At 38.8% G+C, this 27,730-nt stretch overlaps 1 protein-coding gene across 1 annotated transcript in view; it reads left to right on the top strand.

The window, feature by feature from the left end:
- The window catches only part of LOC5567476 (tetraspanin-2A), a 213,543-nt gene that overhangs the window by 87,321 nt on the left and 98,492 nt on the right, over nt 1-27,730 (top strand). The window contains exon 2 of the mRNA XM_001657431.2: nt 6,666-6,863. Coding sequence (XP_001657481.2) covers nt 6,666-6,863 — 198 coding nt within the window. The remainder of the gene's footprint in view (nt 1-6,665; nt 6,864-27,730) is intronic.

The following is a 27,730-nucleotide window of genomic DNA, read 5'->3' as shown; positions in this document are numbered from 1 at the left end:
CACAGACGCTCAGACGGTTTGACCAACATTGACTCCGCCCCCCAGGTTGATGCTCATGTTGGTGCTATGTTTGACCGTGTGTGATGTTGTTTGACGAACCAATTTGACAGTTTGTGAAACCAATTTGACGGTTGACGAATCGGTCTGCCAAAATCAAAAGAGTTTGATTTTACTCAAACCACCGGTGGGTGGAGCCAAATGTTCGACGAACCGATCGTACCGTCTGTAGGGATGTTGCACGAACACGACGTCATCATGTCAAATTGAAGCTTCGACGTCCCATGAACTGCCGATGCAGATGGATGGAAAGTCAAAATACGTGTTTTTACGCAGCGTCGGTGCCATAGTGATTTATCGAATGCACGCTCTTGAGTTGTTTCTATAAATTTCACTATCGTTTCCAACTATCTCTAACCGTTTTTTTTAGCTAATTCACCAAGGATTCTTTAATTATCAATCAACCAATTTCTCCAGAAATATCTTCAGTGAATCCATCAGCAGTTTCACCTGTGATTCAAAAAATCCATCCATGGATTGTACCTGGATTTGTACTACAGGGATGCCATCAGGAATTCTACCAGGTATTTCTCCAGGTAATCCTCTTTAGGAATTCTTCCAAAACTGCTTCATGATTCCACAGGTGCTCTTCCAGAAATTTAATCAACATTTTGTCCAGTGATTTTACAAGAAATTCTTGTAAGAATTCCTTTATAAATTCGTTCCGAAAGTTCACCTGGAATTCCTGGGATTCTATCAGGAGTTCTTACAGGGGTTCCATCAGTTATTCCTCTGAGAACCAGGAGTTCTTCATCTTCTTGGAGTTACGTCCTCACTGGGACAGAGCCTGCTTCTCAGCTTAATGTTCTTATAACTTCTACAGTTATTAACTGAGAGCTTTCTTTGCCAAAGTTGCGATATTCGCATTCGTATATCGTGTGGCTGGTACGATAATACTCAATGTCCAGGGAAGTCAAGGAAATTTCCATCACGAAAAGATCCTGGATCGACCGGAAATTTAAACCAGAAACCTTCAGCAAGGTTTTGCTTAGTAGCCGCGGACTCTAATCACTCGGCTAAGAAAGGCCTCTAGAATCAGGAGTTATTCTAGGGAATTAAACACGATTTCATCCAGGCATTCCATTAGGAGAATTTCTAATGATTCAATCATAAATTTCACGAAGGTTTCATTCAGCAGTTCTTTCAGGGTTTTTATCAGGACTAGCTCTAGGGATTCCATCGGAAGTTCCTCTAGGAATTCTATCAAGAATTCTTCTGGGGGTCCCATCTGGAATCAGGTGTTCTTTCAGGGATTTCACCTGGAACTCAACTAGGGATTTCATCAGAAGTTGCTCCTGGGATTCTATCAGGAGATATTTAAGAGATTCCACCTGGAATTCCTCCATGGACTCTGTCCGTCGTTGCTCTAGGGATTCCATCAGGAGTTCTTCTCGGGATTTTAACAGAAATTCCTCCAATGATTCCATCCAGAGTTCCTTCAAGAATATCTTCACTAATTCTTCCAAGGAATCCCTCAGGAGTTCCCCCAGGGATTTCATCAGCAGCTCCTCTAGTGATTCTATCGGGAGTACCTTTAGGGCTTCTGGAGATTTCATCAGGAGTGGAAAGTCAAAATGCGTTTTGATCCTCCAGGGATTCCATCAAGAGTTCCTTCTGAAATTTCACCCGGAATTCTTCAAGAGATTAAATCAGATGTTCCTCGAGGAATCCCATCAATGTATCTTCTAGAAATATCAGGAGTTCCTCTAGGGATTCTATCATTAGTTCTATCCGGAAACTTATCAGGAATTCTTCCAGGGATTTTATCAGGAGTCCCTTCAATGATTAGGAGCCTCCAAAGATTCAATCAGGATTTCCTCCGAGGTCATATCAGGAATTCCTTGAGGAATTTAATCAGGACTCCTTCTAGGGATATCATAAGGAATTCTTCTAGGGATTCTTACAGGAGTTTCATCAGAAACTCCTCCAGGGATTCCATCAGGAGTTCCTTCAGCAATAGCAACTGGAACTTCTCCAGGGATTCCATCAGAAATACCTCTAGCAATTCCATTAGAAGTTTCTCCAGCGATTCCATCAGCAGTTCCTTCAGAGGTTCCACCTGGAATTCCAGAGATTCTATCATGGGTTTCTCTAGAGATTCCACCACTAGTTATTCTATAAATTTCATCAGAAATTCCTCCATTGATTCCATCAGGAACTCCTTCAACAATATATTTAGGATTTCCTCCAAGGATTTTATCAGGAGTTACTCCAGGGATTCCTCCGGATTCCGTCAGGAATTTCTTCAGAAATCATCATTAAATTCTTCATAAATTTTAACAGGAGTTCCCTTAAAGATTCCATCAGGAGTTCCTCTAGAGATTGTATCAGAAGTGTGTTCAGAGATTTCTCCTGGATCTTCGAGGGATTACATCAGAAGTTTCTTCTAGGGATAACATCAGGAGTTCTTCTGGGGATTTCAAGAAGAGTTCCTTCAGGAGTTTCATAATCATTTTCTTTAGACATTGCACCCTGAATTCCTTCTGGGATGCTATCAAGAGTTTCTTTAGGGATTCCATCAGGAGTTCCCCTGAGTATTTCAATAGGATTTCCATCAGGAGTTCTTGTAAGGATTTTATCAGGAGTTCTAATAGGGATTCAATTAGGAATTCCTACAGGACAAAACAACAGAAGTCGTTTTTGGCATTTCATCACGAGTTCCCAAGGGATTCCATAAGGAGTACTTCTAAGGACTTTATCAGGAGTTCCTCTAGGGTTTCCATTAGGAGTTCCTTCAGAGATTCCACCTGGAATTTCTACAGGAATTCTATCAAGAGTTTCTCTAATGATTCTATCAGGAATTTATCCAGGGATCACATCACAAGGATTCCATCTGAAGAAGTTCTTCAATAGATTTTATTGGGAATTCCTGCAGGGATTCCATCGGAAGTTCTTCCATAGACCATTAGAAAAACTTCTAAGACTTCATTATAAATCCTCCTGGGATTCCATCAGAAGTTCTGTCAGGGATTCTATCAGGAATTCTTCTAAAGGTTCCTTCAGAAATCCCTCTAAGGGTCATGCACAAATTACGTCACGCTCCAAGGGGGGGGGGAGGGGGTCAAGCAAAGCGTGACAAGCCTTACAAAATTTTTAAAGGATTCATACAAAAAACGTGACAAAGGGGGGGGAAGGGGGTCGAAAAAGTCGAAATTTAGCGTGACATAATTTGTGTACCATCCCCTAGGGTTATTCTGGGTTGATTTATTATGAATTCTTTTCGAAACTTATTAGAAGATGGGTAGTATCTATCTATCTTCTAGAGAATACTTCAAGAGATTGATCCAAGAACTCTTCAAGGTAGTCCTCCCGGAATTAGTCAAGGGATACCTCCCGAAATTCCTCAAGGAATCAATCCTCAAAGAATTCCTTCAGCAAAATCTCCAACGATTCTCGAAGACTATCAGGATTTCCACCAGGAATTTTATCAGAAATTTCTTATAAGTATTCCATTACCGACATTACTCAAGAGATTCCTTCCGGAATTTCTCAAAGGATTTCTCACGGAATTCATCATGGGGCTCCTCCCGGATTTCCTTAAGGGATTCCTCAAGGGATTTCTCCGGATTTTTCAAGGAATTTCTCGTGGAATAACTCCAGGGATTCTTGGGGGTTTTCAGGAACCCTCCAGCGATATTACCAGAAATTTATTAAAATACTTTTACCTGTAATTCGGGAATCTACCAGTATATCATCCAGCGACTCCATCAGGAATCCCTCCAGGGATTCCTCTGGGAGGTTCCTTCGTGGATGCCACCAAGATGAACTCCAATTATACAATAACGAATTTCCTATGCGATTTGACCACAATTTTCTATCAAGATTCCACAAGTAATTCCTTCAGATACTTCAACAGTATTTTCCCTAATTATATCACCTGTAATTTTTCGCAAGAGAAGATGTTTATGGAATTTTATAAGGAGTTCTTCTAGCGTTAAAACTGATTTTCGCTAGAATTACCACCAGAAAAACCTACCAGAGTTTCGCCACAACCATAAAATACTTCAAAGGTGTTACTAGGATTGTGCTTCAGGATTATCATAAATTCCAAGAGGGAGTTGACTGATTTTTACTCAGAGTTTCAAACAACACATTTCTTTATATGCCTCAGGATGAATCCCTAAAGTAGATCTAAAAGATTTTTTTTTCATTTCTGGAAAAAAGAATCCATGGAGATATATCTCTAGAAATTTTTGGAAGTATCACCAAAGAAATCAATAGATTAATTCCTAGAGAGTTTCCTGGAGAATATATTTCTGGAAGATCTTTTAAAGCAATCCCTGAAGGAATTTCTAAAAGATTCTCTAAGGTAATTCCAGGTAGATTCCTTGGGAAAAATCTTTCAAGAAATACTGGATGGAATTGATGGATAAATTCTTTAAGGAATCCTCGGAGAAATTTATATTAGATTATTGAAGTTATTCCTGCAGAAATCCCAGGACAAATGCCTCGTAGAGTCCCTTCAGAGATACAAGGAAGGTTCTTTGGAGGAAACACTGGTGGAGTTTATAAAAGAATTTATTGAAGATTCTCTCTAGAGGAATACCAAAGGATAACCTGGTTGATCCTCTCAAAAAATTACAAGTAGAATCTCTAAAGGAATTCCTGCTGATCATGTTTTAATGTTTTTTTTTGCAGTATTTCTCTTGAAATCTTTAAAGGCTTTCTGATGGAATTCTTGGAGGAATTGTTGGTGGAATCCCAGGAAGAGGTTTTGGTGGTATCCTTAGTATAGCTTATAGTTTCCTGGAAAAACTTCAAAGCAGAATAACTAAAGGAAACGATTAAAAGATTCTGGATAGAATGTTTGAAAAAATAAATCCCTTGGCCATTCCCATATCAATGACTGCTCAGAATATTTCCCGAAAAAGACCCGTCATGATTTCTGAGTTTTGCCGGAATATTTCGTATGAATTATAACTGGATTTCCTCATAAATATTTATTTCTTCCGATACTTAAATGTAGAAAGTTCTTCTCTTCCTTACTACGATGATTGTCAGAAAATCGCGAACAAAATTCTCCCTCAGAGCCACAGCACTAGACTCTCGGCAAGTCTAAAACATGCAAAGAAATATCGTGTTGCTGCAATCAACCTTGACAGTCGGTCAAACGGTTGTATCAACATAAGTCGGTTTGACTAACTTGGGGGCGGAGTCAATGTTGGTCAAACCGTCTGAGCGTGTGTGGGCTGCATAATAGGGCGTGCCACACAAATCCCTCGGAAGCAACTTGAGAATTCTTGAAAACCCCTGACAGCTTCTATTGAACCCATGAACACTGTTTGAGAACCTCTAGAAACTTCTTGAAACCCTTTGAGAACCGTTACAGATTTAATGAAAATTGCTGTGATTTTTTGTGGACTCCTTGCGGGCTTCTCTGAACTTCTTTCGAACTTTCGTATATACGATCAATACGAAGCATTATATTCCTAACTCTATGAATAAATAAACTAAAGCCTCTATTCCTATATAAGCTGTAATGTCACATATCAGAAGAAAACAAATCACTACAGTCAAATCGGACAATTAAACTCACCGATTATCTTGTGCATTAAACCCAACCGAGTGAACGAGATTATTAAATCAAAGCAAAAGCGTTACATACCAAAACCTACCCAGATTGCCAAATAAAACACAAATCCACACATTCGCCCAAAGCGGATTTCCATTTACGACTCTCCAGAGTCGTAAAAACTTCCGCACAATGAAATGGAGGAAAACTTCTTTTTTTTGTGAACTGTTCCGACGGAAACCAATCTTCGTTCGGTATGAATGCGACGAGAAAAAAAATGATTGAACACCGCTCTCCCTTGTGACGAAACAAACAACTTTCCTCTGACGATTGTTTCGATTTTGATGGATTTATTGCAGCAATCACTTCGCTTCATAATGAAGCCACAACAGTCACCCCAAAAAAAAATTGGGAGGAAAATTCTGCGTTTCGTTTATTTTCCTGTTTCGACGTCGACGACGCCGTAAATCTCCAATGGTTCACAGCAGCCGGAATCGGAATCGGTCATAAAACCCAATCGAGAAGCGGAATTCACACAACTGCGGATTTGCTTCGCTGGATTTGGAGCGGGGTGGGTCAGTGAAAATTTGTGTCTAATCCTCTTGTTTTCGGTCAAAAGTTTTGCTCGAAGGAAACAATAAAAATGTTCTCGGTTCCAAGCGAAAAAAACGCGTTTTGATGATTGGAGAAAGTTTCTGTCGAATTGTGACGGAGATAGAGCAATCAAGTAGGATAATACTACCGTAAAACGGGGTATCTTTGATAATGCGGGTAACTTTGATAGTGTAGGGCCCATAACACAATAAACAAAATAACACAATTTTTGTAATTCAGTTAAGCAAAACGAATGCAAAAGTTAAAATGCAATCGATAACGAAGATGCCAAGTGTAAAATGATGGCTTTCAAAGTTACCCCGTTCAACAGTAAATAGAAAAGAGGATTTGATTCCTCGGTTGATGACTGGGGAAATTAATCACTGAAACGCTTTGTCTGGTTATAGCTTTTGTTAAGTAAGTTCCCGAATGGGAAAAGTTGCCGCATTATAAAACTCATCGTGGAATTAGATACAATGTTTCTCCTCTTTTCTCATTTCAGATTATCGGCGCCGGATTGTTTGCGTTCACAATCTACATCCGAGCTGAGCCAGGTTTCGATGAGTGGGTCGCTCTGCTGGATATCTACCAGTACTACATTGGAGTGTATATCCTGATCGGCACAGGAGCGCTGGTCATGATCTTCTCCTTCCTCGGGTGTTGCAGTGCCCTGATGGAACACTCGGCGGCTCTGTACGCAGTAAGTATCAAATTTGTCGCCCTCCGGTCAAAAGTATAAATCACGCAATTTAAGCTCTCGGAATATTACTCACACGAGCTTAAAAAACAACCGTGAAGACAAGGGGCGAGAAAAACTAATTTGAACGAGCTTTTCCCAAAGCCAATGCCTCATGGTGGGACGAAACTAAAAGTTGACGGTCAAAATCTCTTACACGCAACTGGAACCTTTAAGATTTCGATACAATTATGCATGATTCTAATACAGAAATAGTATTAGATTCTCCATATACAGAAATTGCAATAGTCGACAATAGGCATTGTATAACAATGAACATGGAAGAAAACGGAAAAATACTCTAGTGCCCGCGTCGAGTTCGAAATGCATGAGAACAGGTTGGCTGCGTCATGACTATTATCGCTGCGTAATGAGTTTAAACTGATACAACAAGTAGATGAAAAACCGAATTTAGTACTACACTCAGGCAAATGGACTATCGAAATACATAGGGACCACTTATGAAAATTCGCCACAATAAATCGGGTTGAAGCTCACAGCTCTGCCTTATGAAACCAATCTTTGAAAACAAAAAAATATTTTCGCGGCAACCTGGAATCGAATCAAGGACCTTGCGATCGTTAAGGCCCAAACGCAATCATAGCGGAACGGCAACGGAACGCGGAACCGGTTCGCCAGCATGAATTGTAACATGCTAGTAGACTCAGTGTTGATTCACTTTCATTCGTTGACAGCTCTGGCGAGATGATGTGATCTATGTTGATGAACCGGTTCCGCTCTCCGTTGCCGTTCCGCTATCATTGTATTTGGGCCTTTAGGCGTATACCACGTGCCTTTCGACGCCTTGATGTGGGTTAATGCTAAAACGATACATAAAGCGTTCGTATTGCAATAACCGTTCCACCTTTCATAAGGCAAAATGTATGCATTTCAATAGTCTAGTTCACAGCGTGTACACCATTTAATTCCATATCCAGTTTATATCCTTTAACAGATACGCGTATTTCTACCTCAACTGTAAGGCTGTCTTCAGTGTCGTGTAGTAGACTCGAAATCTTATTTTTTTCTGGCGTTATGTCCCACCGGCACACTCTAGGAGTGCTTGCTGTTTTGACGCCATCGTTGATTGAACTGGCCGAACACGCATTTTTGGTCACTCCAGGGAGAAAAAAAATAACGCCCTTTACTTGAAATCATTCTCATTTTTACTGAACACTCGTTAGAATATATCACTTGTTTCAATATGAACACTACTTGGTTCATTTTGAAAACATAGTCACTGGATATTGGTTCCGGTAAGAACTCAAAAGTGACACGTTCAGTATATTTTATACTGATACCACAGACAAACAGACGTAACACTTGAATTATTTTCATCGTACAGCAGAATAGCGCTCAACTCTATTATTTGGTAGTTGGCCAACGGGCCACTCGTGGCGCTCGCATCAGTTTTGTTAGAGTTTGTTGTTTGCGCACTACCGCCACCTAGTTCGCGGTTTGCCAAACTGTTTTAGCATTGGGCGTTAATGTTCGCGAGACTATGTTTTGAATTGATAATTGTTCAAGCTGTTACGTCTGTTTGCATGTGCTGATACCTTTCGAAGCCTCAAAATCTATGATTTTTCAGCCAGAAGTGATTGAATATTTTGGTTTTGACCTGGGAAGTGCGGACTCGAACATTTTGTTCACACAATTTGAACACAATATATGTGAGTGCCATTCGTTGTTTGTTTTTCTGTCTCGTTGAAAACAATTTTCAAAGTGCACGCTTAAAAGACTTCACACAAAATTTCGCCAGTTTAACGCAAATAATAAATTCAATAACTTACCTGAATCATAAAGTTTCTGATCATTAATTAATTAAAAACATATTATCCAAAGGTACGAACTATTGACAAATAATTAGGACCAAGTAGACGTTTCGTCAAAAGTTGACGGTCTTTGTGTTACATAGAATAGATAACATTTTTTAGTGTGACGAGATTATGACCGCACAGCCCTAGGCATACTCGGATCATTTTTGCGAAAATCTTAGTTTGACAGCAGCCTGGCTGATTGTTGATTTTCAGTTTGCACCCCATTTTCGGATACTTGGTAAGAAGTTCAATTATGTCAATTTGGGTGCTGAATGAATTGACATCTTCTCATATCTTTCCTCTTCTTCTGGCGTTACGTCCTAACCAGATTAGATCCTGTTTCTCAGATCACTTTTTTACGAGGTTCACATTATTGGTCTGAGAACTTTCCTAAAAAGTTGATTTTTTTTTTCATTGGTATGCAATAGTCTCTAAACTTCATCAAATGATGCATTCTATCAAATAGATCAATTTACATTTGTTTTTCAATAGTTCGATAACGCTTTTTTTACATTTCCCCATCATTACAATGAATCATTACATTCTGAATCTGAAAGCATTACCGAATTCTAATTTCCAAGGCATGCATTAAAAATAATTTGTGATTTTTCCGGAAGATTTCATCAAAACTGAGTGAACGATAGTAAAGTTTCAAAATTTTTAAACTTCTTAGTCGTAATGTTAAGGTTAAAAGATCAACCTCTGATATTTTCGTAAAAACAATTTTTGATAAGGAAGTTAAGGGAAATTTTAAAATAAGACAGCTAATGTTTTTATTGTTAGTATCTGGTATATCAGATAAAACGGGAGGTTACGAGTCGCTTCTGAGTAGTATGATTGTTTTTAATAGGCTAAAATATTAACGTCCCATAAAAAAATACAAAATTTCCATAAAAATGCAAAATTTGCCAGTAAAGAAACAAGGGTAAATTCAACAGAAAAGTTAAAAATTTCCATAAAAAAATAAAGAAGTGCATAGAAAAAACAAAATTTTCCATAAATAAAAAAAATTTGAGCAATAAATAGATTCAAAAGTGCAGTAGAATCGACAATAATCTCACTAAAAAATATCGAATTTTCCATTTAAAAACCTTAAAATGTCCCTATTTTCTTCACAAAAAGCAATAAATAATTATAAATTTTCCACAAAAAAAGCCAAAATTTGCAATAGATAAATAATAATTCGCCCACAATAAATCAAAAATTTCCATTCAAGAAGCATTGTTTTCACAATTGGAGCTAATTAGTCGTCGTATGTAGATGTAGTAATTGCATTTTAGAGTTCGATAATTAATTACGTAAGAATTTAGGAGAGAGGAGAGTGGGGAGATTGGCCGGGTTTGAAAAAAAAAATTGCTTGCCATATAGAATAAATTAATGTTTCATGCAAAAAATCATACATGGAGGGGAGGCGAGGCTTCGAAAAATCACAAAAAAAAATGTTTTTTAATACACCCCATCGTTAGGCGCTACAATTTTAATTATTTCGGCAAAGTTGAAATAAAACATGAAGTGGGTGATGAGGTACAAAAGTAGCGTTACAGCATGCTTAACCATATTTGTAGTACTGAGGCAACCCACTAGATCTAAAAATGAACCTATTAGAAGATACTTTAAAAAGCGTTATGTTCGTATGCAAATAAAAAAAATATTTAGGAAAAAACTCATCAATCGAAGTATGCACATTTCTGCAACTGCTGTGGGCAGTTACTTTACTGATGCTTAGTTTGTAAACACCAGTTCCCTGGCTGGTGGGGCATGAGAGCATAAGCTTCTACCATCAATGTAGTTGGACGTAACCCAAGCAGTGACATAAGTGTTCCTAATATTGGAAGATAAGATATCCCATGTTCCATGTTTCATTTCAACTTTGCCGAAATAAGTGAAATTTTAGCGCCTAACGATCGGGTGTAATATTTTTTCAAACCCGGCCAATCTCCCCGCTCTCCCCTCCAATAAATTCTTACGTAATTAATTATCGAACTCTAAAATGCAATTTCTACATCTACTTACAGTATTGGACAAAACATTTGCAACTTTTTCGATTTTCCATACAAAATGACCAACTTTGGTAAGTTATATCTCAGTTATTTATGGACCGATTCGAATGAAACTTTTACAGAACATCAGATGTAACTTGAATTTTAACATATAATTTTGAATAATTTTTCCAATCACGAGTTTATAAGTTATAACGATTTGACTAAAGTATAATTTTCGACGAAAAATCAAAACTTTTTATCTCAAAATCTGATAGCCTTACACAAAAACTGTCTTCAGCAAACTTATTTATATCGTCAAAATCTACAACTTTGCTGAACATACGATGAAGCTATTCCTTCAATATGTTAAGTTATGTCAATTATGAAAAATCGTCAAAAAATTCACTTTAGTATAACCGTTACTGCTTTTCAACTTGTGATTGGAAAAATCACTCAAAAATATATGTTAAAGTTCAAGTTATGTCTGATATTCTGTGAAAATTTCATTCAAATCGGACCATTAATAACTGAGACATAGTTTATCAAAGTTGGTCATTTTGTATGGAAAATCGAAAAAGTTGCAAATGTTTTGTCCAATACTGTATGTACGACGACAAACTATCTCCAATTGTGAAAACAATGCTTCAGTTTGACTGAAAATTTATGAAATCCATTATACACATTATTACTCATTATTGGAAAATTACGTTATTTTTATGGAAAGTTTTACTTAAATATTGGAATTTTCTACAACATTTTCATGTATTGATTGTCATTTTGAATTGCTCAGTTGGGTTTGTTTATTGCAACTTTGCATTTACTGCTATTGCTATCTTTGATTTTTTAATGGATATTTTTGATTTATGTATTGTGGGCGAATTATTATTTATTTATTGCAAATTTTGGCTTTTTTGTGGATAATTTATAATTATTTATTGCTTTTTGTGAAGAAAATAGGGACATTTTGAGGTTTTTAAATGGAAAATTCGATATTTTTTAGTGAGATTATTGTCGATTCTACTGCACTTTTGAATCTATTTATTGCTCAAATTTTTTTTATTTATGGAAAATTTTTTTTTTCTATATTTTTTTTATTTTTTTATGGAAATTTTTAACTTTTCTGTTGATTTTACCCTTGTTTCTTTACTGGCAAATTTTGCATTTTTTATGGAAATTTTATATTTTTTTATGGATCGATTAATTGTCTGCCGTTTTTAATAATTCATTTATTTAAAGGTTAAGATGAAATACAGATATTTACACACGAAATTAATTCCTCATTCCGTAATTGTAACACTCATATAATTCTGGAGTTATTGTTTATTTGTAAGAAATAAATTCTACCACAAATTTAGCCTGAGTTCTTTTTTTTCATTTGCTGAAAATTTTGCCGCAATTTTGTATACAATCATAATTTTTCCTTGAATTATTCCACAGATTTGTAAGGAAGTGTTTCAAGTTTAAAGTCAAGTTTTCAAGAATATCTCTACTCTATAATCTTCAATGAATTTTCGCCTGTGAGTTCCTCATGGACAGGAGTTTTGTTAAAACTTCTTTCGCGCGTTTGTTTCCAGGAGTTCATGTATAAGACTTTTTTTTATTTCTTTATTTCGACCGAAATCTAGAATATAAAATATTAACCTTTATCAAGCCAATGTTCGTCTCGTAAAATTTATAAATAAAATCTCCATTTATGACAATTATGTCTTATCTCAGGCATAGGAAATATTTCTACTGCAGTTCTCTACATTCTAAATTAACCCAATATGTACAGTATGGCCCATAAAGAATGCGAAAATTGTTTGAACTTGAATATAGCATCCACAAGCGTTATATTCATTGTTATTGCTAGTGAATGTTATTTCTGATTATTGTAGTATATTCTGACATAACTTCGTTACCTAGGATAATTTTTGTCATATTTTTCTTACTGTCCTAAATAATGTCATAAAGCAAAGAAATTCAAAAGTTTTGTTCGCCCAAAGCTAAAAACAGCGTCTGATTGTCGTATACTTTGGTGATAAACTTTCCACCTTCAAAATTCACACTTTATTGCTGTAAATTTTATTTTTTTGGTGTCAGAGGATGGAGGAGTTCTTAGAGAACGTGTTTTTCATGATCACAATAAAATATTTTGCCACGGTCATTGTTTTGAGAGCATTTGCATCTTATAGGTTTGATATGCCTATATTTTTTGTTAAAGTTAAATAAAAAATAAATACGGAGGCCTATAACAGATGTTTGAGGATGAAATTTGTTCCTTCGGTTAGAAACAACTTATATCAATACTAGCTCATATGTTTTGAGTAAAACGGAGCCACTTATCACACTTATATGAAGTTTCAATCGAAGCTCTCCAAAATTAGCCGTTTCTTCGAAAATATGTTTAAGTCTCCAATGACCTAGGTATGAACCAATTCTATTATTTGATATGGGCGTATGCAGGAGACAAGGCCTGTGATGAATCTCACGCCAACGTTGATGTTTTAGAAGCTTTCATCACACAGATATTGAACTCGACGTCCGCATGATAAAATTTGAAGATATGTTTCCAATTTCTCTCTGGTAAGGTGAAAGTAACAGATTAAAATCATGTCCAAAGCGTCCAAACTGAGTCTGAATAGATTGAACAATACAAGTAATGAATAATATTTATGTTTCATTCACATTTTCTTTGTAAAAACTACCATTAAGCATGATATGACGATTTTCGCATTTTTTTACTGTAGATACTGTAGTTTGGTTAATATACACATAAAACGCATTTTCATTTACTTATAGTTTTGAAGTCACTTTTTGGTCACTATTTCGAATATTTTGGTCACTAAAGTCATTATTGTTTTGCTCTCTGACCGCTACCAGCCCTGTTCTAGGTGAACAACCGCTCTTGGCCTATTCGCTGATACTCTCTCATTCTGATCAAGAAACAGAAGTGAATGATAAACCAAAGGGATGTTTGATGAACCAATACATTATAATTAAGTTGCTTAGCATTGCATTATCAGAAAACATGGGAGTTATTATCAATCTGAAGCCAAACATAATTCTCCCGAATGGCTCGATACCATTGTCGTTTGTGAGAGTTGCTGCACTTGAATGCTCTCTCGTCACAAGCGAGAGAGGTAATATCAACATTCATAGGGTTCTCCGAATACACTGGAACACTGGATAAAACATCTGTATCAAATAAGCATCATTGAAATCATCGATGGAACCTTTGACTCATCTTTCCAAAACCAAAATATTTCCTAATGTAAAGTACTCCACCAGTAAATTTAATAATTTGATCATTTTTCGCTACATTTATGATTCGGCGCGCAAACCCAAAAATTGTATTCCTCATCACGAGATTCGGCGCCAACGTCTTAATCACCAGATTCAACGACAAAGCGAGCTGTCAAACTTCTTCGTCTTCTTTTTTTTTCGAGTCAATGTTTATATTTCAAGCGTGTGCTAGAATAAGGGCGCAAGTCACATGATCGATTTCTTTTCATTGTTCCTCTCTTCTGTGAATAAAAGTGACAATATGCAAGCTCGTCAGCCTTTTTTTCACTACAATCCGCTAGGCAGCGATTCAATTATGCATTCTGATGTGAAAAATACTGACAAACTTGCATCTTGTCGCCATTATTCACAGAAGAGAGGATCGATGAAGAGAAATCGATCATGCGACTTACGCCCTTATTCAAATTGGTTTTGATCAGTGACCGTAAGCATCACGCATTATGGATTTACCTTGAAATCAAGAAGTTCATCGTAAACATCCATAATCGAATACAGTTCTCGCGTTCAGTATCATAACGGCGTAACTGCAGTGATCGATTTCTCTTCAGCTAATTACTAAGCCGGACGACTGTTTGTCACGGATATTTTTGATTCAGTAGAAAGCACTTATTGTCCTTCTTCGTACTGCATCGAAAAATGATACGAAAATCGATTGAATTCTGTGCACTACCGCAAAGAGAAAATCGACGAAGAGAAATCAATCACTACAGATACGCCTGTATGAAACTAAACGCGAGAGTTTACCGGTGTCTCTACGGATGTTATGAGCTTGGAGTCTCGAGAAAAGCACTGAGCACAATCTACGGGAAGATTCCAGCAACTATCGGGAATTGGATAAAGCATTACGAAACACATGGTTTCTTCAGCAGGAAGGAAAGAAAACGCGTTTATATGAGGTTTTCGCTTGAAATACGATCATGGATTATTACTAAATGAAGCAAAAGCGGTTTAAAGCAAAATTCAAAATGTACATCAGTGTGGCTTCAATATGCAAAATACTACATTGACAAAACTTTAGCTGGAAGTGCATTGAAAAAGGGCTATACAAATCCACGAGCGAGATATTCTGGAGTTTTGCACAAAATTTGCTTACTTTCAATGGGATTTGTAAAACGTGGTCTTCATAGATGAAGTATCCTTCGATAGCCGGGGGAAGATTCGTAGTCGAAAGAGTCTTGTAGCGCGGTGTGTTCAAACGTAAGCCCCGGGGATCCGTTCTATGCTTTTTATCAGAATGTGGCCTTAATGAAACCTATTATACGGATGGAACTTTCTACAGAAATAAGTGTTTTGAATATTGCAGAGATTCTGCAATCAACAGTGGAAAAGTTTTTCCACATCCTGGATTTCACTCTGTATGGATTTGGGATGGAGCAAGTGTCCATTGTGGTCCCAGCATCACACGCTATCTAAGGACTGTTCATTTTATAAAGTGGACACTTTGTTTATGCTATATCTTTTTTATTTATTGATAAAATCGTAATCGGTTTTCTGTGTATCGTTGACCTATTATTCTAAAATGCTATGAAAATATAAAATCTTTGAAAATGCTTTTAGTTGAAGAGCTAAATAGTTTTTTTTTTCCAAAAACTCTTAAAAAAAGCTGTCTTTCAAAGTTTAACATTATTTTTCGCAAAACAAAAATCCTTATTTTTATGAACAAATTGTATGTTTGTATCCTTTACTATTCTACTAAAGGTAAAGCTTTAAAAATATCAATTATATTCCACCATTCTATGACATTAGGTAACTTTAGTGATTTACCCCCCAAGTAACATTAGTAGCTGAATAACAGTTTATTCCACTGAAGTTAGCTCAAGAGTGATTTGTTCAACTCTTATTCGGCGAAAATGTTTGTTGGGCCATTTATGGTTAAATTTGCTGATACACCATCCTTTCACTCCCAGCAAAAGAGAAATGGAAAAAGCGTGTTCAAAACTAGTTTGGATTACTAAAGAAACTATATTAGTATAAATGAAAGCTAAATCGTGAGATTGAACTACAGTCGTAAGTATAAATTTTACTGTTTATGGTCGTTTTACTAAAAAGTCTCATACTTTTAAAATCATGTACGCATATTTATCGATCTACAGCAAATTGTAAACAGTTTTCTCCGAATTTTTCAATTGGTAATCTCAGAATAACATATTATGAAAATAATATGTGGAAAATAAAATCGATTTTATTACAGCAGTGTTGCCAATTTTGATGATTGTCAATGTACTTTGATAGGTCTTCTAAGAATAAAACAATTGTGTTTCTGTTGTGCTTTGAATCAGACGTGGGGACTTACTAAGTAACTCTATGAAGGCGTAAGTTATTTTTCATATTAATACTATATTAGGACTTCCGTCAGGACGTACTTTTACACAAAAAATTCTACTCATATCAATTCCCATCAAATTTATAAAAAATTTCTTTAAAAATATACGGGAAAATTGATTTTATTATATCTGTAAAATTGTTGCTCCAAAAATAACTTGATTTTTTCCATCAGGCTTCTGATTGATAATGCTTTCAAAGAACAAGCCTTTTTTGAAAATAGAAAATATAAATTATCGAATTTTCCAGCCAATTTCTTACAATCATTGATTTTGATAACCTCAAAAAATCGACCGATGTTATCGTTGTTCCATATTCGTGTGAAATTTAATTATTTTGGAGAATTTTTATTATAACAACATTGTACAATACTAGTCGAACGATGTGCAAAAAAACCGATTGAAATTTCATTGATTAATAAGAAAGATACAGCATGCATGAACAGTCCTTACGCTCATTTCAAATATATATAATTTACCTCCCGGATTTCTTTAACCAGATTAATAACTTTGAATATTTATTGAAAATTCTTATGAAAAAGTTGAAAATTCCAATAAAATGTTGTCAAAAGTAGCTTTCAAAGCCTTCATTTTTTGACCATAACCAGCATCTACGCCAAAGCATTTTTGCCGTTCTTCCACATTGCAGAGAGCTTAGCCGAAGCATTTTCTAGTCCAGGCCTAAAAACAGTTGACAAATGATCCGGAGGAGTTTCCTAGGCCAAAGCATATTAAGCATGGTCCGGAGAAGACTGGATAAAATATGCCTACATGTTCCAATGAATATCAGAAACATCAGCGAATTGCTAAAACTGTTCTTTCTTAGTTTTTTTTTTCTTTTTTAGTTTTTTAACCTTTCGGATTGAATGTGGACGGATTAAGTCATTTAATTCTCCGCTTGCATCCAAAATTGAAGTGATTGGACAAGCAAGGATTAGGTGGAATTTCATCCAACTCCATGTCTAGATATTCAGTTGCTGACATTTCGAAAGAATTTAGAATTTCGCTTATCTCGTAGCTCGTCTCAGGTCCATCTATTTCGATGCTGCAAAATCAACAATAAGTATTCAACAATTTAGTTCATAAAACCAGTAATATTACCTGTTATACACAAAAATTTCCAGAATGTCTCTAAATCTCGCCAGGAACGCTTGATTATTTATCTTTGCTTCTCCATTCACACTTATCATCTGACAGTTGGATGATGACTACCAAAGATCACTATATGCCCTGACTCTGCATTGAAATGTCGCAGAAGTTGTACTTTCAAAAATTTCAAATCAAAGAGCAATAATTTTGCAATTATATTTTGATCAGAACCTCAACACAGTATAGCAGTTAAATAATACAAAAATATGAATTACACATTGGACGGTGATTCCAAAAAACTCCAAAGAGCTATTACTATACTTTGGAATTTATTTTTCAAAGCATGTTCATTGAACTATTTTTCAATTCCTACAATTACCGTTTTGTCTCAAAATCTGAACATACCAGTGCGAATTTTGAAGTTGGAAACTTATATCTTTATTACTTTTCAATATGAAGCAGCGGTAGAATTGGAGCGGAGAATTTTGTAGAGAATTTTTGGATATTTAATTGAAAAATCGAGTTTTCGGAATTCGAGATGAAATGGTACTCAAGTCGAGTCTAGTACACGACACTGACGACGGAATTTGAGGTCGAAATACGCGTATCTGTTACATGATACAAACTCCAGTGGAATCAAATGGTATATTACTGAACAATGACCAAATCACACATCAAAGAACGTTTTGATGTTTTATGAAACTATGCTAATCATTACCTGCTAATGATTAACTACACGTTGAAGAATAAACACATAAACAACAAAGTAGTCTGAATCAACTAAATTATTCAAAACATAGTTAAGAAGCTAACTTGTTATATATTAAACTATGTGAATACATGCGCCATTTCAAAAATGTATCCCCAAGACACCTATGGGAACAGGCCTCGAATTGATTTTGACCGTTCATTTTAAGTTTCGTCCCACTGTTCACCATTCGTCCCATCCGATGACCTTTGGTTCCGAAAGCGAATCACCACACACTGTGTCCTCCGGCCCCGTAGTAGGTGCTTACCCCCATTTTCCCATTATAAATGAACGCACTCCAGTGACCACCAACCAAAGGCACCAACATCGGGCTCTTTTCCCGCTTGCCATTCCACACGGTCGTCGCACACACACGCTGTTCCAGTGAAAAATGATGTTTTGCGAACAGTAATTAGTGCAAGTTTTTATTTGCTTCGCCATCGTGTCAGCCAAACCCCGTCCCCAACTAGCGGTGGACTCTAGTGGGGACTCTAGTGGTGGCGTTGGTGCTGTTCGGTTATGGATAGTTTGCTTTTTACCAACTAGACACAGTCATAGAACCGTGACTTCCTACGAACTAGGTATCTCAAGCCACGGAAGCAGTGAACTGGTCGCCTTCTGAGCATGACTTTGGTAGATCCTCTTCACACTAAGAACTGTATGCGAAAACAAAATACAATGCACAAAAATTAAAATTAAACAGTTCGATCTCATTACCATCTAAAGAATGAGCATTAAAATTTTTAAAATTCTAAATTTTTTGAATCCATCAGAGAAATATAATCCAAAAACAATTTTGTTTGTAAATTTTACACCAACTTGGACTGCTTCAGCTTGCTTGGAAGCCTCCTCAATAACCACTTGTCAGATTGTGATGAAATTTTGCACATGTGCACAATACACTCAAAACCTGTTTCACCCAAAATTACGTATTTTTTACACATGCAAAAAAGAAAGTGTTGCATTTTTTCTAGTACAGTCCTCAGCAACAGCGGGCACACACACTTCCTGCCAATTTTGGTACACATATCCTGCAGCCATGTTGGGACCTAGGGAGCCTTATGGGAAGACGACTCTGGACGGCTGGAAGAAGGTACTTCAACCTCACAGAAGAATGTTAATTATTATTCGATGGCGATGATGGCGGTGTTGTTGGTGCTGGTTGGGAAAGGTTCGCAATAACATAAGGCTCGCTGAGATATTGTCTTTCTGTGCGAGCTTTCAACCAGTGCCAATAGGGGTTTGTCCTGAAGGCAGATATCGGGAGAGTCTAAGGGGAGTACTGTGAAGATAAATTGAAATATGTTCAATTAATTATGAGACATGCTGCTGGAGAAAGGATGTTGCGATCGAACTGTTGTTACAATATTGCTTTTCGGTATGAGGTAAGAGGTTGGGCAGATGGGAAGCTGTAAGAGTAGATTGAAATGTGAACGTGTTTGAGTTCGTAATTTATCAAAGTACTTTATGAGAAAATGAAATCAATTGATGCATTACTTATTGAATCATAAGTAGCTAAAACATCATTTTATAGAAATGAAACCTTATACGAGGTTTTAATTTGAAAAGATGTCGTGTGAAGTTAAGAAGGGATAGGTTAAGGCTGATACTAGATATGAACAATGAAAACTGAATTAACGTTAAATCTATTTTCAAAATTCGATTCGTGTGACATCGTTAAGCGTAAGAAGTGACCAATTGAAGAGTAATGTGTAAGCGTTAAAACCAAGGATTACTACAAGTGTGACGTAGAGCTATCTGATATTAACTAATAAGGTATGCACAAGAACAACCTCAATAAAATATGTTCTACCAAGATTTGAGCTCAAGCATAAATACTAAATAATAAAAGCAAGCCTAGAAGCAGGCCAAATTTAAGACAAAAGAAGCTAAATAGAAGACCGATCAAAATATAGAAACTTCAGCTTCATCTACTTTGTCGTTTTACAACAGACAAAAAAGTTAAATTCTATTTCCGCTGAAAATAGAAATAGAATCGCAAAAATAACAAGTTTTGCCTTCAATGCACCACAAAACCATGTCACCATTTGCTCGACAAGGCCCATTTCATCAAGCACTTTTTGCTCCATGCGGCCACCGAAATTATGACGACAACGACTTCGCCGACGATGCCCCATCTTTTGCCTTCTCCGCCAACGGCTAGACTCACCACGATGGGATTGTCCCTTAATAGCCTCAAGCACTGCAGTGGCACCACCACTCCGCACAGAGGAGTAAATGGACCAAATTTCTGACCATGACGAGTCAAAATTTTTGTAGGAATTTTTACAAGTCCTTTTAAGTATTTTTGAAATAGTCGTGTCTAGGTACACGACTCTGAAGACGGCCTTGCAGTTGAAGTCGAAATACGCGTGTCTGTTAAAAGATAAAAACTCTAGTGGGATTAAATGGTATAGTACTAAATTCGGCTTTTCATCTACTTATTCTTGAAATACTTCAAAATATGCAACAATACAATAGAAGATATACTATATTAATAAAAATGGAATGGTATGTGTATGTCATGAAATGGTTGCAGAACGGGCTATCGGATTTTGATTTTATTTTAATTTTGAATCGATTTTTGACCAAGCAATTGGTCCTGTTACTCCTGTGTGTGCCATCCCGAAGAAACAACAAGAATTTCTCCTCTGTCTTCGTTCCTTGTTATCGCGGAAAGGGAACGGAGGCGTCGCTCGAATTCGTTCTCGATGAAGAACCCAGAAAAGCTTGTTGCTGCCGTATCGGCCTCACGGACATCGTGCAAGCACTGTGAAAAAATCCTTTCGAAAGTCGTTCCAAAACGACATCACCGGTTAACCGGTTGAAATTTCCCGGTGGTCGTTGGGAATCGTGACGACAGTCGGGAAAACGACGCCGCTTCTTGGCCGGATGTTATGAAAACCAATTTCCGTGATGTGATTGGAATTTTTTTTGTCTCCCTTCGTCCTCGGAACATTTTTCATGATTCGTGTGGTCGGCGGGCTGCGGATTGTCCGGCTGCCTAGCGGCTTGGAGTAGGACATCTGGCGATGGGGACCGAGTTTCGTCATTTTGCTTTCGGTGGAGATGATGGAATGTTTGCTCAGGTTTTGATTTAAATCACCGCTCGGTCAGCTGATTGCATCGCCGATTGGTGACGACTTCGAGGGGGGCTTTTAATTTCTGTACCGGATATCCGTCAAATTTGTTGGGTTTACTTTGTGCTGAATTGTAAGAGAAATACTGAATCGGTAAAGAGACATTTTTTTTCAGAACATTCAACCCAAGTTCAACTCATTGGACGCAGTGGCTTAACCTCCCAACAACAACTTACATTCTCTCGCAGTGAGGTCACTATGGACCTATGCACGAGTTCACTAATTTGACGTTTGAGCGGTGCCGAGTTCACTGGTTTCCATGGTTACATAAATAACACGACACCGCTAAAACGTCAAATAGTGAACCCGTGCATTGGTCCATAACGCAAATTATTGAATTCGTTCATCGATACAGCTGTTCTACGCCTACTTGTCCAATGTGATGAACCGCAAGACAAATATGCGTAGAACGTTATGATTTTTACGATACTGCACACGCTTTATTGCATATTATTGCAATTTTAAGGAAAACTTTCCGTTTTACGGTTCAACGAAAAGCTACCGCAGCTGTCACATCACTGATTTGCACTGGTAAATTATCAGTATGCTTCAATGATACCTTGGATACCGACTTGATGATTGTTGTTTGTTGCTATTTTTCATAGCGTTTTCTCTTTCAAGCATACTATGATTGAATTTTTGCTTCAATGATGGAATGATTTCAAAGCCTGCGGTAGAACTTTGACAGCTGCGGTAGAACTCTGCGGCTACCGCAAACTGGAAAATTTTCTTAACAACCGTAATATGCAAATCGAATGTACCTCGGATTTTTTTTTCGCTAGAGTTCAGTATTTTGTCTATGATTCATAATCGGAAGGATACAAAATATAAATGTGTAGGAATACAAAATCACGTATTGATTCACATAGTCTGTATATAAAAAAATAGCTAAAAAGTGGAAAAAAAAATCAAAATTTTACCGATGGAATATATTAAACATTCCGATTATGAAAATATAACTCAATTACTGAACTCTAGCGAAAATAAAACGAGGTATATACCTACTTACTCATTTGGATTTACATCAATTATCTTGATAAAGCCTCGTCAACAATAGTTCGCCAATTTACATGGTTCATGGCCGCTTCTCACCATCCTCGACGCTCTCCAGGTCCTGGTGAACCTGGTCAATCCACCTAGCTCGCTGCGCCCCACGCCTTCTTGTTTCGACCGGATTCGTAGCGAACACCATCTTTACAGGGTTGTTGTTCGGGATTCTTGCAACATGCCCTGCCCAGCGTATCCTGCCAGCTTTAGCTACCTTCACGATAATGGGTTCGCCGTAGAGTTGGGCGAGCTCGTGGTTCATCCTTCGCCACCACACGCCGTTCTCCTTTACGCCACCGAAGATCGTCCTTAGCACTCGGCGTTCGAAAACCCTAAGAGCTTGCAAGTCCTCCTCGAGCATAGTCCACGCCTCATGCCCATAGAGGACTACCGGTCTTATGAGCGTTTTGTACATCGTACATTTGGTGCGGGGGTGAATCTTTCTTGACCGCAGTTTTTTCTGGAGCCCATAATAGACACGACCAGGCTTGATAGAAACTCATCTGCGAGGCAAAGAGGAGGCGATTTTGCCGTTTTTTCTGAGGAGAAAAAAACTGAACTCAAAATTTTCAACACAGATCCTTAAGCGATTCGAGTGAGAGTGCAAGAAAACGCGAGTTTTTTTTCAGGTACTCTCTCTCTCTTGTTGCGACGCTCACCTTAACTCACACTTCAAAAGAACTCTTGAGTCTGCCGCCCGAACAAATAGTCCTCGGGGAGTTGTGAGAGCACCCTTTTTTGATGAAATTTTACTCTGTTGTGTTTTGTGCTGCATCTTCCTCACTCAATTTTCGTTGCCTCTCTGCTTAGCATTTTTTCGCTCCCTCGCAAAGAAGCAAATGCAGCACGCTGCTATAGAGTATTTCACCGAACTCTAATGATGCTGAGGAGCATTATCAAGCCTGGGCACGACTTCCGCTGATGATGCGCCTTCGTATTTCCCGACTAACATTGTTGTCAGCCGTCAACAAGGATCCGAGGTAGACGAACTCGTCCACCACCTCAAAAGTATCTCCGTTTATCGTAACACTGCTTCCTAGGCGGGCCCTGTCGCGCTCAGTTCCGCCAACCAGCATGTACTTTGTTTTCGACGCATTCACCATTAGCCCGACTCTTGTTGCTTCGCGTTTCAGGCGGGTGAACAAATCTGCCACCGTTTCAAATTTTCTCCCAATAATATCCGTGTCGTCCGCGAAGCAAACAAATTGTCCGGATCTCTTGAAAATCGTGCCTGGACTGTAAAGTCCGGCTCTCCGCATGACACCTTCAAGCGCAATATTGAACAACAGGCACGAAAGTTCGTCGCCCTGTCGTAGTCCCCGCCAAGACACGAACGAACTGGAGTGTTCGCCCGAGATCTTCACGCAGTTTTGCACACCGTCCATCGTTGCTCTGATCAATCTTGTGAGTTTCCCGGAAAAGCTGTTCTCGTCCATGATTTTCCATAGCTCTACGCGGTCGATACTATCGTATGCCGCCTTGAAATCGCTGAACAAATGGTGCGTAGGCACCTGGTACTCACGACATTTCTGGAGGATTTGCCGCACGGAAAAGATCTGGTCCGTTGTCGAGGGGCCGTCGATGAAACCTGCTTGATAACTTACCACGAACTCGTTTGCTATAGGTGATAGACGACGGAAGAGAATCTGGGATAGCATTTTGTAGGCGGCGTTTAGGATGGGGATTGCACGATAATTTTCACACTCCAGTTTGTCGCCCTTTTTGTAGATAGAGCATATAACGCCTTGCTTCCACTCCTCCGGTAGTTGTTCCGTTTCCCAGATTCTGACTTACAGCCGATGCAGACAAGCGGCCAGCCTGTCCGGGCCCATCTTGATGAGTTCGGCTCCGATACCATCCATGCCAGTGGCCTTGTTGTTCTTGAGCTGTTGAAAGGCATCCTTAACTTCCCCCATCGTGGCAGCTGGTTGGTTTCCGCTGTCCGCTGTGCTGACGTAGCCATCGCCTTCGTTGTCCTGACCTTCTGTGCCTGTGTTCTCTGCGCCATTCAGGTGTTCATCGTAGTGCTGCTTCCACCTTTCGCTCACCTCGCGTCCGTCCGTCAAGATGCTCCCATCCTTATCCCGGCACATCTCAGATCGCGGCACGAAGCCTTTGCGGGATGTGTTGAGCTTCTGATAGAACTTCCGCGTTTCTTGAGAACGGTACAGCAACTCCATCTCTTGGCATTCCACCTCTTCCAGGCGGCGCTTTTTGTCCCGGAATAGGCGGGTTTGCTGTTTCCGCTTCAGTCTGTATCGTTCCACGTTTTGCCGCGTACCATGCTGCAGCATTGCAGCCCGCGCTGCATTCTTCTCCTCTAAAACCTCCTGGCACTCCTCGTCGAACCAATCGTTTCTTGAGCTCCGTTCCACATATCCGACAATGCTTTCGGCAGCGTCGTTAATGGCTGCTTTGACTGTCCTCCAGCAGTCTTCAAGAGGGGCCCTATCGAGCTCGCCCTCATCCGGCAACGCTGCCTCAAGATGCTGCGCGTACGCATTCTGGTTGTTTCAGTCGCACTAGATTGTACCGAGGCGGGCGTCGGTACCGTACATCGTTGATGACGGATAGTTTTGGGCGCAGTTTCATCATCACCAGGTAGTGGTTGGAGTCAATGTTAGCGCCACGATAGGTTCTGACATCGGTTATGTCGGAGAAGTGCCGTCCATCGATCAAAACGTGGTCGATTTGCGATTCTGTCTGCTGAGGTGATCTCCAGGTGTACCGATACGGGAGGCTGTGCTGGAAATAGGTGCTACGAATGGCCATGTTCTTGGAGGCGGCAAAATCTATCAGTCGTAGGCCGTTCTCGTTCGTCAGCCGGTGGGCGCTGAACTTTCCAATCGTCGGTCTGAACTCCTCCTCCTGGCCAACCTGAGCGTTCAAATCTCCTATGATGATCTTGACGTCGTGGCTTGGGCAGCGGTCGTACTCGCGTTCGAGCTGCGCGTAAAATGCGTCCTTGTCATCATCAGTGCTTCCAGAGTGTGGGCTATGCACGTTGATTATGCTGAAGTTAAAGAATCGGCCTTTGATTCTTAACTTGCACATTCGTTCATTGATCGGCCACCACCCGATCACGCGCCTTTGCATATCACCCATCACTATGAAAGCTGTTCCCAGCTCGCGTGTGTTGCCGTAGCTCTGGTAGATGGTATGATTACCTCTAAACGTTTGCACCAATGCTCCTGTCCAGTACACCTCCTGCAGCGCTACGATGTCGAAACCGTGGGTCTTCAGTACATCGGAGAGTATGCGAGTACTTCTAATGAAATTGAGAGATTTGCAGTTCCACGTACCGAGTTTCCAATCGCTAGTCCTTTTTCGTCGCTGTGGTCTTTGCCGATTGTTCTGGTACATATTCTCTCGTTGACGTTCCTGTGCTGATGTGTTTTTACGGCTGGCTTGCAGGGCCTGACACCAACCCCCTGGATTTCCGGAAGACCATTCCCCCTAAATGTTCGGAGGGCCATAGTGCGCAGTTTAGCTTAGAGTCCTTCTCTGGCACTCGGACGATGATCAGCCGCCCCTGAGATGGGGAACAGACGCTGTTGTGAGCCGTTCCTAACATGGAGTACAGACGCTCCAGGTTTGCAAAAGCAAAAGCAAAATCAAACCCCCTTCCCTGTCAGCATACGACCAAAGTTCCCACCGGGGGTTGGTTACCCGATCTTCCCCAGGGTTACTCGTACCCCGGCCAGTACCTGGAGGTATTTATAGGAGTTGCTGTGCCAAACGAGGTATATGCGATTTGATTAATCTGCTAATTTAGACATAGAGTGCTGCATAGTTCAGTGCAGGAAAATATGTCTTTTTATGACAGATTGGCTTGATGAAAAACCGCTTATCACCGAGATAAACCAGCCTCAGGCTGAAAGTCTCGTTAATATAGATAATAATAATAATAATAACAGCTTATCATGAGGAGAAATTAAAAAAATAATAATTTAATAAAATAGCTAATTTGAAATAATTTAAAAAACATAACTGCAAAATAAATTGACTTATTAAATTCAGATTGATTTAACTCTGTGCAAACAAATTTAATGTTTGACCATCATTGCCTAAAACTTTCTCACTGTGCGATAAAAATAGCTGACAGAACTCAAGATTGATCAGTATTGAACAGCAGCAAACAAATGCATTTATTCAGTTGCTGATCAGCTTATAACGTGTTAGGGCTATCTGGCAGTAACAAACCTAATTGGGAATTTATTCGCTACGTGTCGCTAGTAACAAATTTTCTTCAATATTTAATATCTTAAGACCCTGACGGGCTAGAAGATTGGTGTCTTCAGCAAGATTGGTCAGTAGATTAATGGCCAGATATAGACTTTATCCTCTATGCAGCGCTAGTCATAAATTTTCTTCTATATGCAACATCCCGTGATCCTTTTGAGCTAGAAGCTTGAGATCTTCGACAAAGTAGCTCAGCAGATCAAAGGCTATCTGACAGTAACAAATATAATAACGTGATGCTAGTAATTTTTCTTCAATGCCTTGGAATCCTGATAAGTCAGAAGGTTGGTGTCTTTGACAAAGTTGTTCAGCAGATCGAGGGCCGAGGGTGCGCTAGTAACATTTCCTCTTCAACCTTTTGTATCTGGAGATACTGATTCGCTAGTCTTCGGCACAGTTGTTCAGCAGACCAAAAGCTATCAAGCCGATCAAGGACGGTGCAAAATATAACGCTAGGCGGCTCCATTGATCTGTTGAACAATTTTGCCGAAGGCTGCCTTCTAGGCTATCAGGATGATATCTGAGCTGCTCAAGATGATGCGATGACCTGCGAACATTTACCGGAAAGCCTTATGATACGTAGTGTATGACAACTCGTTTGAAATAATCCGTAGAGAGTAGTTCATCATGCGGTAAAAAAAACAAGACAACTCACGACTCTGCTAAGCTGCCACACTAACAATGAAATTAAGTTACTAATTCTAGTTCGAAAAAAGGGAAAAGTGCCATTTATCGTTCTTTTATTTTATTTCCCACAATTAGACCCATACCCGCCTAACTTTTACATTCGAATTCAAAACGAAAGAATAAAAAAATAAGCACGGTAAATCATGCAGCACAAACGGGGAACCGGAAAACTTTCGCCACAAGAAAGGTTCTCATGCAGTGAATGCGCATAATGTGAGCAATAGCGGTAGGTACCCGATACGAGACAGCTCCAAGATAGGAGAAGTAGCAGAGTGCAATGTTTTCCACTTTTCCACTCAACCATGCAACACAAAGCTGTCTCATTTCGTAAACTGCCGGAGGAATCAGCGGCGAGTGTCTAGTTGGGGACGACGGTTTCGTAAATCACCGAGATAAAAATGCTCCAAGCAGCTTTTTGGCAACCATTGGAGATTCAATCACTTGAGTGTGATGGACTTGGTCGTAGTTAGCAA

This window comes from Aedes aegypti, chromosome 3 (genome assembly GCF_002204515.2).
Source record: "Aedes aegypti strain LVP_AGWG chromosome 3, AaegL5.0 Primary Assembly, whole genome shotgun sequence".
Taxonomy (NCBI): Eukaryota; Metazoa; Arthropoda; class Insecta; order Diptera; family Culicidae; genus Aedes; species Aedes aegypti.
This window is presented reverse-complemented; position numbering and strand designations above follow the sequence as displayed.